General features: G+C 32.1%; 1 protein-coding gene across 4 annotated transcripts; it reads left to right on the top strand.

The window, feature by feature from the left end:
• The first annotated feature begins 3 nt into the window (after positions 1-3).
• On the top strand, positions 4-16,341 carry LOC111413251 (uncharacterized). Of its 4 annotated transcripts, none has more exons than XM_071196962.1 (13): positions 4-252; positions 4,023-4,279; positions 7,837-8,044; positions 8,099-8,385; positions 9,530-9,734; positions 9,787-10,011; positions 10,061-10,225; positions 10,602-10,756; positions 10,812-11,805; positions 12,525-12,761; positions 12,814-13,396; positions 13,454-16,123; positions 16,177-16,341. In XM_071196962.1, the coding sequence occupies exons 2-13, from the start codon at positions 4,032-4,034 to the stop codon at positions 16,329-16,331; spliced, it is 6,132 nt and encodes a 2,043-aa protein (XP_071053063.1). In that variant the 5' UTR covers positions 4-252; positions 4,023-4,031; the 3' UTR covers positions 16,332-16,341. The 4 variants fall into 4 exon arrangements, with proteins under 4 accessions (XP_071053063.1, XP_071053064.1, XP_022899925.2 ...); XM_071196963.1 differs by lacking the exon at positions 4-252 and adding an exon at positions 604-683; XM_023044157.2 differs by lacking the exon at positions 4-252 and having other exon boundaries at positions 3,864-4,279.
• Positions 16,342-16,487: the final 146 nt, after the last annotated feature.

The following is a 16,487-nucleotide window of genomic DNA, read 5'->3' as shown; positions in this document are numbered from 1 at the left end:
TGAGATGGTGCGAAATTCGATAAATATAGAATTCGGCGTACGTTTGGTGGCTTATTCAATTTCCAGCTAGTGTTCTGCGTTGCAGGAGGTGCTGTTTACGAAAAAGTGCATTCGATTCGATTCTGAATTGAATATCGTCGAGAAACCTGCACTAGGACTATTATTAGATCTACCTTGGGGCTTCTACCGGAGAATTTCATTCAAAAAATACCCTTTCCTCATTCCACTAAGAACCGTTTGTGTACAATTTAGGTAAGAAAATTCTTTTAATTAAAAATAATTTAATGCAAAAAATAATGAGAAATGAAATGTTGTTAATGTTTTCTTTTAGTTGTTAATTAATTAGTGGGGTAGAATGTCACGCCCAAAGTGGTACCGGGCTCTCTCAAATGCACATGTTGCATTTTGCTGATCGCGCAGGGTCTAAGTTTTGCCAGCTAGTAAAAAAAATCGATAAAATAGGTTAATAGTTTTAGACACGTTTCAGAACTTATTGTTAGCTTTAAATCTTTTTTGGTGTTTCTACGTCGGATTTTTTGAGGCATTTTCACGGAAATTGCAATTGTAACGTTATCGGCGTCTTATCAAGTATTAAAACTTCGCGTCGGTGTCAGTTTTATATTTACATACGATTCAATTGGGCTTTAACTTAAATCCCAGCTAGATTTAACTTTATCTTTAAGGTATTTATTTAATCTCTTTGGAATTCTAGTTTTTTTTTGCTTAACGCTTTAAGCTTTCTTGTTACTTAAACTTTAGATTTATAAGTTAACATTAATTAATAATGGTAACTTAATTTACATAGTTAATATCTTTCATGTAATATTTTTTGTGTACGTGCTATCTAGAACGAGGTAATTGCGTGACGTGAGTTTATAATTTTTTATTTTTGGTTAAGTAAACTGATGTTTAAAGTATATAATTTTTGATAAAAACAACGTAAGGTTTGTGTACAATTTTATATTTGGATTACAGCATCTTTTGATTGAAGATGTTTTTAAAGTTTCCTAATAGTTTATGATTTTTTCTTGGAACCTTTAATTTGCCATGCGTGCTTTTGATTATGTAAAGATTTAAAATAAACAACATTTATGAGAGATAAAAAAATATCCTTTTATTTTTTGAATGTATAATTATTGCAAAAATTTATGCAAGTCTTGCTCAACTTTAAAATAATAATAAATAATTTTCGAAGTAAATAGTTGAACAAAATTACATCATTGTAATAATACTAATTAATAAATACCAAGTTACACAAATGCTGCAATATAGTTTTGCAAATAAAGTATACCCTCTTTCGCGACAGGGAGATGATCTTCTCTTGAAAGTAAAATAAAGGTTACCTTCGATAATTATACGTCGATAAATAACTTTGTGGAAAGTTGTCAGAAATAAGAAAAATCCAAGTGAACCTCTTTTACTTTATCTAGTGCTGTTAGGATTAAATCCTAACAGTCAAGGTCACATTATTTTAAATCTAAATTTTAGATTTAAAATAATGTGACCTTGAAGAAAGCTCCTTCTTCTTTCTCCACTCTATTCTGTGCGCAAATTCTCGTTTCATCTTTTCCTTGGTCGTCCTAGACTTTGTTTACCTACCGGCGATTTATCCTTGACCCTTTTTACTAGTCTATTTTGTCCCATATTCTTACGGTTATGTCCAATTAATAATATTTTTCATTCTACATAATGTTCTTATGTCTTCTATTCTTATTTTGCGAAGTATCTTCATTTCTGCTGTTTCCAATATCCGTTTTGTTTTAGACGTGTCAAGTCTAGTCTCAGCCGATGATCGTTTATCAAACGATGATTTTTCTGTAAGTCGTGGCATACTTAATCACAAATACCAGAGTGCAAATAATGACGATTCGTGTAAAATTTTTTGATCTAAACCCATAAATGGCTTAGATATGGGCCTTCAAAGTTAAGAAATGTTCAAATATTTTCTAATAAGGGATGTCTTGGCAAGAATTAAACATTGCTGATCATTCCTTGCAAATACAGTGTTGCCATACTACGATGGAAAAATGTACTATTGATGCTGCGTTTTTAGAAAAAAGTACTTTTTGCAGAAAACCATTAATTTGAGAAATGCTGAAAAATAATTGTACTGAAGAAAATCCAGATTTTGCAGTTAATTTTTTCCCTGAAGCGTTTTTGATAATTAGTGCAACGCCACCATGGGATGAAACAAAACTTCAAAGAGAAATTAAAGTTTGAATTAAGAATTTATACAATTAATTTATCATATCATATTATCTTTAAGATATAGAAAACATACAATAAAATCCGACCTACGACAACTACGCAGGTGTATCACTGTCAAGGTGAAGTATTACAAACAATCAAGGTGAACCAACTTATTGATTTTTTTCTCAAATACATAAATTTTTAATGTTTACAGTTTAATTTATTTCCTTAATTCGCGAACACGAGTTAGATTAAAAACGTTTAACTTTATGGAATTAGAAAAGCGATTTCAATTTATTGCTTAATTGGAAAAAGATGTGGAAGCGCGTCGTAAAGTATAACTTATCGCCTTTTGCTGAGGCGGCGAATTCCAAGTTAATAAATTAAAGAGAGATAAAAAAAAGTTACAACGAGCGCTCCGAAATAGCAACACCAACGAGAATCACGCGTTTGCTTCGTGCAATAGAAACGAAAACATGCAGATAACGTTTATTATTTTCTCATGCCCTAGACGTTTTGTTATAAAAATAATAAAACCACAGAGAATTGTGGTCCAAAATCCTTTGATAAGATGATCCGTACTAATTAATAATCTGGGTAATTCTGTTTTGAATGTTTGTTATGATTATTATTATTATTATAAACATTAATACGTCAATCGATTTTATATTCAAATTGAGACTCACACATTCTTAGATTACACGAGAATTATTATTACCCCATTGTTGTTATTGACCTAATTAACTTAATTATTTTAAATCTGTTATTGTCTAATAATCTTACAAGGTTATTAATATTTTGTTTGAGTTCTCCAAAAAATTCCGTTCAATCTTAATCCTAAAATATGATCCCACGTGCACAATAGATGTTAAAATTATCAACATCCGTTTGAACTTCTCTAACAAATTGGTTCTAATCTTAATCGAAAAATTAAAAGAGATTTATCATGTTTAAGCGGAACTAAACAAATTGATTGAAGTAGATTGAAATTGTGCAAAGTTTGAAAATTGTATTGATTAAGATAAGAATCCTATAATTTTAACTTAATGGCGTCGCAAATAAATTGGGGTATGACCTGGTTGAACTAAGATCCTTACTCTGAAAACGCCGTGTTTGACGTCAGAAGCATAGTACAGAAATAGTAATTGTTATAAATCTAATAATGGGTCGACTTTGGTCAATTGTTACGTTTACTAGCCCGTTTACGATTAGTAATAAAACAATTTTATGCGTGTTGTTATAACCTTCAAGACAATTGTTTCAATTTTTTTATAAAATTAAAGATTTTGATTATATAAACAATTTATTTATCAATGTCTAAAAGCAAAAAAAATCGCAATAACCCCATTTTTTAATCAATCAATCACTTCTTGTAATATTACCATGTTTTTCTTTTCTTATCATTACTTATTTGTTATTGCATACAGTTCTTTTATCACTACTAACAGTATGTACTCGATTATTCATGGAATTATTGAATGAATTTTAAATTGAGATCATAAAAATAGCGCGATATCTAAAAAATATATAAATATCTTTAGGACACGTGTTTACTAAAATAAAAGCACGCCTTCCGAAACACAATATTGCGTGATCAATCGATTTCATCTCTGCCCTCCTCACATATTTCTCTCTCAATGTTGCGATTTGGGATCAAAGATCGTCGACTTCTTACGTCAAACGCAACCGATGACTTTATATTGTCGAATAAAATTATTCTCAGCAAAAACATTCACAATTTTACCGTCAACTCAAACAGAAGTGTCTTTGCAATCAATTGAAGATATTTGTTAAAGAAAACGTTTTTTTAAGTAGTTTTTGTTTAATTTCAGTTCGGCTCTATGGCTTCCGAGCCGTGGCTGCCGCCACCTAAACAAGGTCTTTACGACCCTCAACTTGAAAAAGAAGCTTGCGGCGTTGGATTTATTGCCGCTATCGATGGAAAACGTACGAATAAGATTATTGTGGACGCTCAGCGTCTTTCCACTGCTATGAACCATCGTGGAGCTTGCGCTTGCGATAATGATACAGGAGATGGTGCTGGAATTCTTTCGGCAATTCCACATGAATTATATTCAGCTAATTTAAAGTAAGTTAAAAAATATCAATATTAGTTTTAAAAAAAATGTGTGAATGGATAAAATATGGAGGCTGAATGGCGAATATCGTAAATACTCACCGTGACAGTGGAATTACGAGATTACACAGTTGGTTGAAAAACTTGGACTTTGCTCGAATGTGATTCAATACTGATTCTCTAGACGTTTAAAAACACTTTTAGATAAACGTAGCCGACTTTAATGTTGTATATTATGATTTTATTTTTAATTTTATTACCAAACTCGACACGATCGCGTTATAATTGTTTGTACCAATTTGTGACTATTGATTTCTTTATCAAAATCTCCTGGATTTTATTATTTGTTGTTTGATATTTTAGTTTTTATCATGGTATGTTTTTAAATAGTCGAGTGGAAGGAAAAATACCACTTTTGTAACAATAACACGTTTGGCGTTTTTATCTCTATAAACTTTACATAAAATGTTTTGACTCTCAAATTTTAATCTTATATTTTGAAAAGTTACTCAATAACAAATTGACATAAATTGATTTATCTTAACATCTTTAAGAAGATAAACATAGAGGAAAAAATTGATTTGAGAGATTTATCTAGATTCTTACAAATTGTTATTTCAACATTTCTAGAGTTCTAAAAATAACAAGTTTTAAAAGTTTCCGTTAACATTTATTGAATTACGACTTTTTAAGTACATCTTTACATAATACTGTAATTAATATTTTAATTCTAATTCTTTTTTATGTCGCAAATGAGCAAAAAACAACAAAATAAGTACAACATTAGTTTTTTATCGTAAGTGGTTAAAAAACGATTTTGGTTAAGTGTTGGAAAAATACGTTGATCGCGGTAAAGATAAATTTATTTAAACAATACAGAGTGTTTGAAAGTGTTCCTATTGATGAAGATGATTTATTTTTGTTATAAATAGAATATTGAAGAATATTACAAATTAATGTTTTGTATAGTTTATTTATTTTGTGTATCAATGAACATCTTAGCGATGTAATGAACAATATACGGATTAATTTCAATACTTAGCGATTACGCCAAGTTGGCTCAATGGTCTTAACAGGTCTATGTTCTGTATCTATGCTCTAACTCTAACCAGATCTGATGGTAGCGGATGGCATAGATCCTTATGTACGGCGGAGATAGAAAAATAAATTTTAAATGCAATGGATGAAAGTCCCGAAACTAGTGTGAGAAGAATTTCGGCTCAAGTGGATACAAGCGCACATGTTGTTTGGAAACTTTGAGCAACTTATTTACCTTTACCATATCCAACATGTGCAAACCCTCACTTCTTCAGATTACCACGCAAAATTGATATTCTATCAATGGTTTTTAGTTAAGCTGCTGAACGTCCAAATTGCTTAACTAATATTTTGTTTACTGATAAACCAATAAAACTCGGTTATAAGATGATTCTGTGTTGACGTTGCAGGACGACATTTACAACATCTTCAATAATAATTAAAGTACGTTCACAATATTACAATGTTCATTAGGACTTTTCAACTTGTTTTTGACCTATTAATGTTTAATCATTGTTTTGAATCACTCTGTATATGGTATAATAGATTTGGACCTATATTAGGAATCACAATAATAAATAATCGTTACATGTTCCTAAACATATCCTATCTGGGATTGGTCTGAATAAGTAAACATGTCTGAATGAGTGGCACCTTCCTACCAGTTAAAAATGTAAATAACAGGCGCAAGTATCCGGATCTCTTTGAGATCATTATTTGTGCTTATTAAGATAGTTGGAATCTATTTATTATTGCTAGTTAATTAATAGTTTAAGCAGATCCAAATATAATGTGTAAACTTGATAGAAGACTAAAATAGCTGATATTTTAGTTGAATAATTTATTTTCATACAGTTAGTTTGTAATGTTGCCAAAGATCTAAAACAGAAGTCTGTTTTAAAATAAATATTTACATAGATATTAAAAAGTCTTGATCTTTTAGAAATAAATCTAAAATGTTTCAGAAAAAAACAATATTTGATTAGATTCCAGATTTTGCTGTGATACATATCATTCACCTTGTTGACGTTGTTCTTATCACGATAAATATATATAACTGGAGGCTACTCCCAGTAAATATTTGCCACTATAACTAGAAGTTGACCCAAGAAAAAAGATAAGTTCGTAGGTCGTACTTATCTTGATTTTTATTGTATGTATTATTGTAAGTCCCAATTGAAGATGTCAGGTATCGTTCCTGTAGGGAAAATAAGATGTTAAAATTTATGTAACAAGGGTAATTAAGATAGATTTCCAATCAGCAATATGTATCATGCCCAATTTTTACTTGTGTTGTTTAGTAACACTAAATTTTTTCTTGATGTTTAAGACACCACCAATATAGGACTTATTTGTACTTGATCACGCAATAGATTTTATTTATGTTATGAAAATCCATTAAGATGAGAGAATGAGATGTATTGTGCCAATTAAACATAAATTTAAGAGTCTAATAAAAGATAATTTTATATCATCGTTGAAGTGGTATAATTTGCGAAACTTCCTTAATGATTTACAACCTCATTACTTTAGAATTGACGATGTTACATACATAAATTGGAATTTTCAGTTTTATAGGCGACGAAAACTATATCTGACTATAATTCACCATTAAAGACGTGGTAACAACGTAATTCAGGAAGATTTTAGAAAAAAGAATGAGTATTATGGTTGATTTGAAAGAATTAATACAATGTTTTCTAGTAATTCTACATTATCTGCTATAACTATGGATCTGGATTGTGACGTACTTTATCGATTAAATATTGTTTTCGAAATTATTTATAGCGCCTTCGCAAAACTTCCTCAACTTGTACTTATAACATCTCAGCCCAATAATTACATATGTTATCTATATACATAGATAACTTATATTACGTGAGGAAATTCTCGAGGGTAATATGTAACAATGATATAATCAAGAGATTAGTACTCATTTGAATTTTAAATTAAATGATTAAAAAGAGATACCCATCACAAGAAATGTAAATTCTTTTGGACTTCTTTCATAAATAAGTATCTGTTGATTTATTAGACGTGGTGATCATACCAAAATCAAATCGACTAGTCACTATTTTTACACGTTTTCAAAACACAACCTATATCGAAACCTAAATTCGTTATTAATATTTTGAAAACCAAAATTTGAAAGTTTTAGTATCAAATAAAAGAAAAAGAATCGAATTTTATTTACTTAATGATTACAGAACTTTCTATTTTTTAAAATAGAAAAATTTTAAACACGTATTTTAACTTATTTTTCTTTATAGCTTAATAATTCAATATAAACAACGCAATTAATAATTCGCGATAACATTTTTTAAGTAATCCATATTTATAAATAAAGTTGCGCAATAACCAAGTAAGACGTAAATATGAACATTTTTATGTGGATTTAAACGGAATCCGTTTTTCATTGTATTTAATTATCTAATCTGATTTAAAAGAACTTACACAGAAAAATGTTTATAAATAATTCAAAGAATATCATAAACGTTTTAAATGATGTAAATTCTTTTAATTATTTTTAGAGATTCCTATGGTGTTCAATTACCACCTTTGGGTCACTATGCAACGGGAATTTTCTATTTGGATAAACTTCATCATCAAGAATCGGAAGAAAAATTTGCTGCTCTTGCTAAAGATCTTGGAATGTCGGTTCTCGCTTGGAGAACTGTTCCAACAGATAGTTCATCGATTGGAACTGTTGCGAGAAATTCCGAGCCGTTCATGAGACAAGTAAATTAATTAATCATAATCGAAGTAATTTATTAAATTTTTTGTTTCGTTTAGGTTTTTGTTGTTCCTGCTAACACGGAAGTTCCAGAGGATGTATTAGATACTCAATTCTTCGTATTACGAAAACGAGCTACTCATTTAATTCCATCACCTGGAAAACGTTTCTACATTTGTTCGCTAAGCAGAAGGATAATTGTTTACAAAGGACAATTAACGTCGGATCAATTATGGTTGTACTTTCCTGATCTGTTGGATCCGCTCTTTGTGACATATTTGGCTTTGGTGCATACCAGGTTTTCAACTAATACGTTTCCGAGCTGGGAAAGAGCTCATCCTTTAAGGTAAAACTTCTTTTATTCCTCGATCCTTTAATTTTCGGTCCATAATGTGTAAGTGGTAGATTTTAAAGAATAAAAAAATGGCTTAGCACACGCGGCGGTTACAATTAGGAAATTTTTCTTCTATTGTACAAATTGTGCACAACTTTTTCAAAGCTAAAATATCTATTTTCTTCTACTTCTATTTAACGCTATTTTCATTCTAACATTTTAAGTTTAGATTTATTCGAAAACTCAAAAGATTTTTTATTTTTACTATAACTTTTTTGTTTTTTATTAGGTAATTAAAAAATCTTTTAAGTTTATTTTCGCAGTTAATAACAAAACATTCATTTTTTACTCACAAAAAAATATTCATAGTAATCAATTGATGTATCGTACAATTTTAGTTTAAAATCCATCGTTTTGTTTAGTTTAATCTTTGTATTTTCTTTCGATTATAATCTAAAACCAAAGATGTACCAAAACGCTTTTCTTATTTTTAAATTAAAAAAATTAATCTTTTAGATTAATTAAAAGATTAATTTTTTTTCAAAGTAAATAAATTTTTTTGAATAGAAATGAAATAGTACATCTTTGGTAGTCCTTTTTAAACGTCTAATGGAGTAGTTAAAGGTGTCAAAAGTTGCCAACACCGTTGGTAGCGGGGACACGGAATTCGCTGGGGCAGAAGAGAAGCCGGGAAGCTTCTGTGGACGGTCGACGGTGGCCGGAACCCTGACACATGGAGGACTTGAACCCTTAAGTCGCAAGATAAGGTTAACACAATAAAATAATCCCTCAAAAAAAAAATTACAAAAAATACAAAAGAATTAAAAAAAAAAAATTAAAAAAAAGTGGTGTTAAATTATAATTTAAAACAATTTGTCTCTTCTTTGTTCGCCTTCATATCATAATATTATGTTCTTCAAGAAAACCTAGCACCCATGGATAAAAATATTAATTGTAAAAAAAAAAATTAGATTATAATGCATGGTTCATGTCGTCATTTATTTCAAATCATTTAAAAATTATCAAAAAAAAATGAGATAAATTATTGTTAATTTGTAAGAAGTAAAGAAAATGAGAAAAAAAAGATTTATTTTGATGACATAAAAAGTTCAAATTTCAATTTTTGTCTTATTTGTAATTGTTTGGTTTCTTTTAGAATGTTGGCTCATAATGGAGAGATTAACACTTTACGTGGTAATGTTAATTTCATGAAAGCCAGGGAAGGTGTTATGAAGAGTGATATTTTCAAAGAAAACTTACAAAATTTATATCCAGTTGTTGAACCTAACTTATCAGATAGTGGTTCAGCTGATTGTGTGTTAGAATTTTTGGTACATGCGGGAAAACGATCTTTACCAGAAGTAAATAAAAACATAACTAAATTACACTAAACTAACTAACTATCTTTATTAGGCTGTTATGACGATGGTACCAGAAGCTTGGCAAAATGATCCAACAATGTCCAGTGATAAACGTGATTATTACAAATGGGCTGCATGTTGTATGGAACCATGGGATGGACCAGCTTTGATTTCATTCACAGATGGTCGCTATGTTGGCGCGATTTTAGATAGAAACGGTTTAAGACCATCTCGATTTTATATCACGAAAGATAACGTTATGGTTATGGCCAGCGAGGTAATTCAATATCGTTTTTATAAATAAAAAAATTAATACAATTTGTTAGGTGGGAGTTTACGATGTTGCACCTGAAAATGTCATCTTTAAAAGTCGTCTAAAACCGGGACGAATGTTACTTATTGACACCGTCGAGAAGAAAGTGATACAAGATATTGAATTGAAAAAAAATATTGCTCATGCAAGACCTCATTCAATTTGGCTAAAAGAGCAGGTGGGTTTTTAATATATATTTTAGTTTCTAGTAAAGTGATAAATTAAAAGTTTTTCACTAAAGTTTTCACAAAAAACGATATATTTTAGGGATGATTATTAATAATTGAACATTTGTCTCTTGTTTTTGCATGTTGCTTTCCTGATATGAAGACGGTGAGTGGTGTGTCTTGGAAAAGTTTGTTAACAAATTATGTTTTATAAATAACTTTGGTATTATTATTTTTTCGTTTTTATGTTGTATATCTGTGTATTTAGCATATCTGTTTTTATAAGCTTCATTTCATTGTTAACATTTTTTTTATTAACACTCAAAAATGTTTTGCTTCCCCAATTCCATTTGATCCTTATTATTAATCAATTATAAATAAATTTAGATTACAATGGAAGAGCTTCGCCAAGCTCATTTAACATCTGGAAATCCAATAAAAGCACCATATCAACCAAGTGGATTAGATGATAAAAGACTTTCACTGTTTGGGTATTCAACAGAGGGAATTCAAATGTTACTTCTTCCAATGATTAATAACAAGTAAATTATTACTTATAAATCTAATAAATTATTAATCTTAATTTTTAATTCATAGGAAAGAAGCTTTGGGAAGTATGGGAAACGACGCCCCATTAGCTTGTTTATCCCAATTCCAACCACTCCTCTATGATTACTTTAAACAACTTTTCGCGCAAGTTACCAACCCACCAATAGATCCTTTCAGGGAAAAAGTCGTCATGTCGCTTCAATGTCCAATTGGTCCTGAATCGAATATTTTAGAACCATCCTCAAAACAAGTCCATCGCCTTTGGCTTCAACAACCGATTCTTTCAATATCCGATTTAGAAGTTTTAAAATTAACTTCCCACCGCAATTGGTCGTGTCAAGTAATTGATATTACCTACGACGCTTTTGAAGGACCGCCAGGTTTAAAAACGCGTTTAGATCAAATTTGTTTAGAGTCGGAAAAAGCCAGCAAGAAAAATGAAATTTTAATCTTATCAGATCGACAAGCCGGGGAAGAACGAGTACCCATAAGCAGTCTTTTAGCTTTAGGCGCCGTTCATCATCACTTAATTGAAACTAGAAATCGTATGAAAGTTGCGTTAGTAATTGAATCTGGCGAACCAAGAGAAGTCCATCACATCTGCGTTCTTCTTGGTTATGGTGCAGACGCAATTTGTCCTTATTTAGCTTTAGAATTAGCCTCAAGTTTAAGAGATACCGGCGTTTTAGATGGTGGTTTCACCGACGAGATTATCTATCAAAATTACGCCCAAGCTATGCAAACCGGAATTAGCAAAGTTATGGCTAAAATGGGAATTTCAACTTTACAATCTTATAAGGGAGCTCAAATTTTTGAAGCTATTGGTTTGGGGGAGGATATTATTGATAAATGTTTTAAAGGTACACCTTCTCGAGTTGGAGGTCTTCCTATGGATATGTTGGCTATTGAAATTTATGAACGACATAGAAATACTTATAAAAAACAACCGGATACTTTAGTTTTAAAAGATATTGGGGTGTATCATTATAGAACAGGTGGAGAAAAACATATTAATGATCCTGCTAGTATTGCGTCTCTTCAAGTAAGTTATTTGAGGTTGTATATACAAGGTGTTTCTAAATTGATGTGAAAGATTTTAAGGAGTTATTTTTCAGCAAAAATTAACTTAATTAACTTTTTGTTCAAAACCCCTTCCCCACCAAGTTATAACACTCTAAAGTTAGAGGGAAAAAATCGTTTTTATTTAATAAATCCACTATGGAGGAATTTAGAAGAATGAAATGAAGTTATGTCAAATTGATCTCAGCATTATTTTATTTTTTGTGATCAAACTAACTGAGATAAGAGAGTTGCAGATTTTTCTTTTAACTTTAGAGCGCTATAACTTGGAGAAGAAGGAGTTTTGAACAAAAAGTTGTGTGAAAGACACCCCTTATTTTTTGCCGAAAAATCACCCCTTAAAATCTTACCCCTAAAATCGCATCAATTTAGAAACACCCTGTATATAGTTGATTAAAGTGATAGATCAAAAAATTAAAATAATCCATCCCAAAATTAATCACGCAGCGAAACTCCTTTTTTTTATTTGTTATATTTATGGCAGAAGGTAGTTTCAGGATTATCAGGAGTTCATTCCATGCTGCCATCTTAACAAAGAACAATAAAAACTGTATAACAAATGTCAAAATTGCAGATTCATTTAATTTCCATAAAACTTACAACTTTATCTTGATCACTTTAAATCAACACTCTCATATATATTTTATTTTTGCCAAAACAAATTTTTTTGATTTTATTTAGGAAGCAGCATCATCTAAAAGTCAAAACGCTTATGATAAATTTAGAGAAGCAACAATGGCTGCAGTAAGAAGTTGCCTTCTTCGAGGTAGATTAGAACTAAGAACTTTAGATCAACCTTTACCACTTTCAGAAATAGAACCGGCCTCCGAAATTGTTAAAAGATTCAACACTGGCGCGATGAGTTTTGGTTCTATCAGCATGGAATCCCATTCAGCTTTAGCAGTAGCTATGAATAAAGTATAATTTCGTCACGAGTTTTATTATCTCTCTAATCCTTTTTCTTATTTAGATTGGTGGAAAAAGTAATACAGGTGAAGGTGGCGAAGATCCAGCTCGTTATTTAGATTCGCAAAGACGTTCGGCAATCAAACAAGTTGCTTCGGGTCGTTTCGGCGTAACATCGTCCTATTTAGCTCACGCGGATGATTTACAAATAAAAATGGCGCAGGGTGCTAAACCCGGTGAAGGTGGCGAACTCCCCGGTTTTAAAGTATCGGCGGAAATTGCGAAGATGCGCCATTCCGTTCCTGGGGTTGGTTTGATTTCGCCTCCACCTCACCACGATATTTATTCAATTGAAGATTTAGCCGAACTGATTTACGATTTAAAATGCGCCAATCCTATGGCGAGAATTTCCGTTAAATTAGTTTCTGAGGTTGGAGTTGGTGTTGTTGCTTCTGGAGTTGCTAAAGGAAAAGCTGAACATATCGTTGTTTCCGGGCAAGAAGGTGGGACTGGAGCTAGTTCTTGGACTGGTATTAAAAATGCTGGGTTACCTTGGGAATTGGGGGTTGCAGAAACTCATCAGGTGTTAGTTTTGAACAATCTAAGATCTAGGATTGTTTTACAAGCTGATGGAAATATCAGAACAGGTGATTAAAAATGATTTAATTCTTAGAATCATTTTAATTTGAATTAATTATGTTTAGGTTTCGATGTAATTGTTGCTGCTATATTAGGAGCAGATGAAATGGGTTTTAGCACTGCCCCACTAATTGCTATGGGATGCACAATGATGCGAAAATGCCATTTAAACACTTGCCCAGTTGGAATAGCCACGCAAGATCCGATTCTTCGCAAAAAATTCACTGGTCAACCGGAACACGTCATCAATTACTTCTTTATGTTAGCGGAAGAAGTTCGATTACACATGGCTGCTATAGGTGTTCGGAATTTCCAACAATTAATTGGACGAACGGATCTTTTAAAACCCCTCGAATCCGGAAGTAACAAAGCGAGATGTCTCAACTTAAACATGATCTTACAAAATGCTCTTCATATGCGACCTGGAGTTAATATCGTCGGGGGTTCAGAACGTCAAGATTTCCAATTAGAACAACGATTAGATAACGAATTAATCAAAAATTGTCAAGAAATCATTGATGGAACTAAAAAGGAAGTTAAAATCAATCTTAAAATCACCAATGAATGTCGTGCTTTCGGCTCAACTTTAAGTTATTATATTTCAAAGAAATACAACGAAGAAGGATTACCTGACGGTCAACGTATTTTAATAAATCTAACTGGAAGTGCCGGCCAAAGTTTTTGTGCTTTCTTAGCGAAAGGAATTACGTGTATTTTAGAAGGTGATGCGAATGATTATGTCGGTAAAGGTTTATCAGGAGGAGAAGTAATTATTTATCCTCCAAAAGCATCGCCGTTTGAATCACATTTAAACGTAATCGTGGGTAATGTTTGTTTATATGGCGCAACTTCCGGTAAAGCCTTCATGCGGGGTATCGCATCAGAAAGGTTCGCTGTGCGAAATTCTGGTGCGACAGCCGTTGTTGAAGGCGTCGGTGACCACGGTTGCGAATACATGACTGGAGGAACTGTTTTAATTCTCGGATTAACCGGAAGAAACTTCGCTGCGGGAATGTCAGGTGGAATTGCATACGTTTGGGATATCGATGGTTCATTTTCAATGAAGTGTAACCCAGAAATGGTCGAATTATGTAAATTAGAAGAAAAAGATGATGTTAGTTTGGTTAAGGGATTATTAAAAGAGTTTATCGAAAAAACCGGAAGTGTTTTGGCTGAGAAATTATTAAATGATTTTGAAACGTATCGTTCTCAATTCGTTAAAGTATTCCCATATGAATATCAAAGAGCTTTGAAGAGTATGAAACAAATCGAAGAAAATGGGGTTAAAACTAATAACGTTGCAAAACCGGCCGTGAATGGTTTTGAACCGAAAATTCAGGATATTGAGGATGTTATTCCGGATGGTGTTGTTGAACAAAAAAAATTAGATAAAATTCGCGGGTTTATGAAATATCCCAGAGAAACCGGACTTTATCGTCCGGCTGAAAAGCGATTGAAAGATTGGGATGAAATTTATAATTTTACCCATGTGCGGAAAGGTTTACGCATTCAAGCAGCTCGTTGTATGGATTGTGGCATTCCATTTTGTCAGTCGAATAGTCATGGTTGTCCGTTAGGTAATATTATACCTAAATGGAATCATTTGGTTTATCAAAATAATTGGAAGGAAGCTTTGGCCCAATTACTTCAAACCAATAATTTCCCAGAATTTACTGGACGTGTTTGTCCAGCACCATGTGAAGCTGCTTGCGTTTTAGGCATTTCAGAACCTAGCGTAACCATTAAGAACATCGAATGCGCAATTATCGACCATGCTTTTGAGCAAGGTTGGATTAAACCACAACCACCAACTGTAAGAAGTGGAAAAACTGTTGCTGTTGTTGGTTCTGGCCCGGCTGGTTTAGCTTGTGCAGCACAATTAAATAAAGCTGGACATTTAGTAACCGTTTTTGAAAGAAACGATCGTATTGGGGGTCTTTTAGAATATGGAATTCCAACGATGAAATTAAGCAAAACCGTTGTGCAAAGGAGAGTTGATTTAATGGCAGCTGAAGGGGTTATTTTTAAAACGAATGTTAACGTAGGAAAAGATATTTCAGCAAAAGAATTGAGTGAAGAATACGATGCGGTTGTTTTATCTACTGGAGCTACATGGCCTAGAGATTTACCAATCCCTGGGCGGCAATTAGGTGGGATACATTTCGCGATGGAATTTTTAGAGTCTTGGCAAAAACGCCAATTAGGTACAAACCAACCTGGTCCTCACGCTAAAGACAAAGATGTCATAGTAATCGGAGGTGGCGACACCGGATGTGATTGCATCGCAACGTCTTTAAGACATGGTGCAAAATCAATAGTGACATTTGAAATTTTACCAGAACCGGGACCTAAACGTGGTAAAGATAATCCTTGGCCTCAATGGCCGAGAATTTTCAAAGTTGATTATGGACACGAAGAGGTTAAGATTAGACACGGAAAAGATCCTCGTGTTTTCAGCATAATGACGAAAGAATTTATTGATGATGGTAAAGGAAATATTAGTGGGATTCGTACCGTGAATATCGATTGGGAAAAAGATGATAGTGGCCGTTGGGAAATGAAACAAAAACCAGAAACTGAAAAAGTTTATCCCGCTGATTTAATACTTTTAGCGATGGGATTCTTAGGACCAGAACGATCAATTTCCGATCAATTAGATTTAGATTTGGATGCTAGATCGAATTATGAAACGAATAATTATCGTACAAATATTAATAATGTTTTTGCAGCTGGAGGTAATTAAAATTTTATTTTAATGAATTATGTATTTAATTTTTTTTTTGTTTAGATTGTCGTAGAGGCCAATCTTTAGTTGTTTGGGCAATATCAGAAGGTCGTCAAGCAGCACGAGCTGTCGATGAATTCTTTAAAGGTGAATCAGCACTACCAGGTCCTGGAGGAATAATCCAACCAAATCCAAACCCGGTTTTTTGCCCCGTTTAAAACCTATCAAGTATTAAAACTTTGAGAATTTCTTTTTTAAAACTTTAAATATAGGAATAATCAACAATAATTCGAGAAATTTTAAAAAATCAATACGTTTCGAGTCAGATCTCTTTTTCTTTCTTATTTTTTTATACTTTTAAGATTTTAAGTTTC

This window comes from Onthophagus taurus, chromosome 6 (genome assembly GCF_036711975.1).
Source record: "Onthophagus taurus isolate NC chromosome 6, IU_Otau_3.0, whole genome shotgun sequence".
Taxonomy (NCBI): domain Eukaryota; kingdom Metazoa; phylum Arthropoda; class Insecta; order Coleoptera; family Scarabaeidae; genus Onthophagus; species Onthophagus taurus.
Note: the sequence above shows the minus strand (reverse complement) of the source record. Positions and strands in the feature narration are given on the sequence as shown.

Coding starts and splice junctions, on each gene's coding strand:
- LOC111413251 (XM_071196962.1), top strand. CDS start 4,032: ATGGCTTCCGAGCCGTGGCTGCCGCCACCTAAACAAGGTCTTTACGAC. Junction 10,012..10,060: donor TTATGGTTATGGCCAGCGAG/GTAATTCAATAT, acceptor ACAATTTGTTAG/GTGGGAGTTTACGATGTTGC. Junction 10,226..10,601: donor CAATTTGGCTAAAAGAGCAG/GTGGGTTTTTAA, acceptor AAATAAATTTAG/ATTACAATGGAAGAGCTTCG.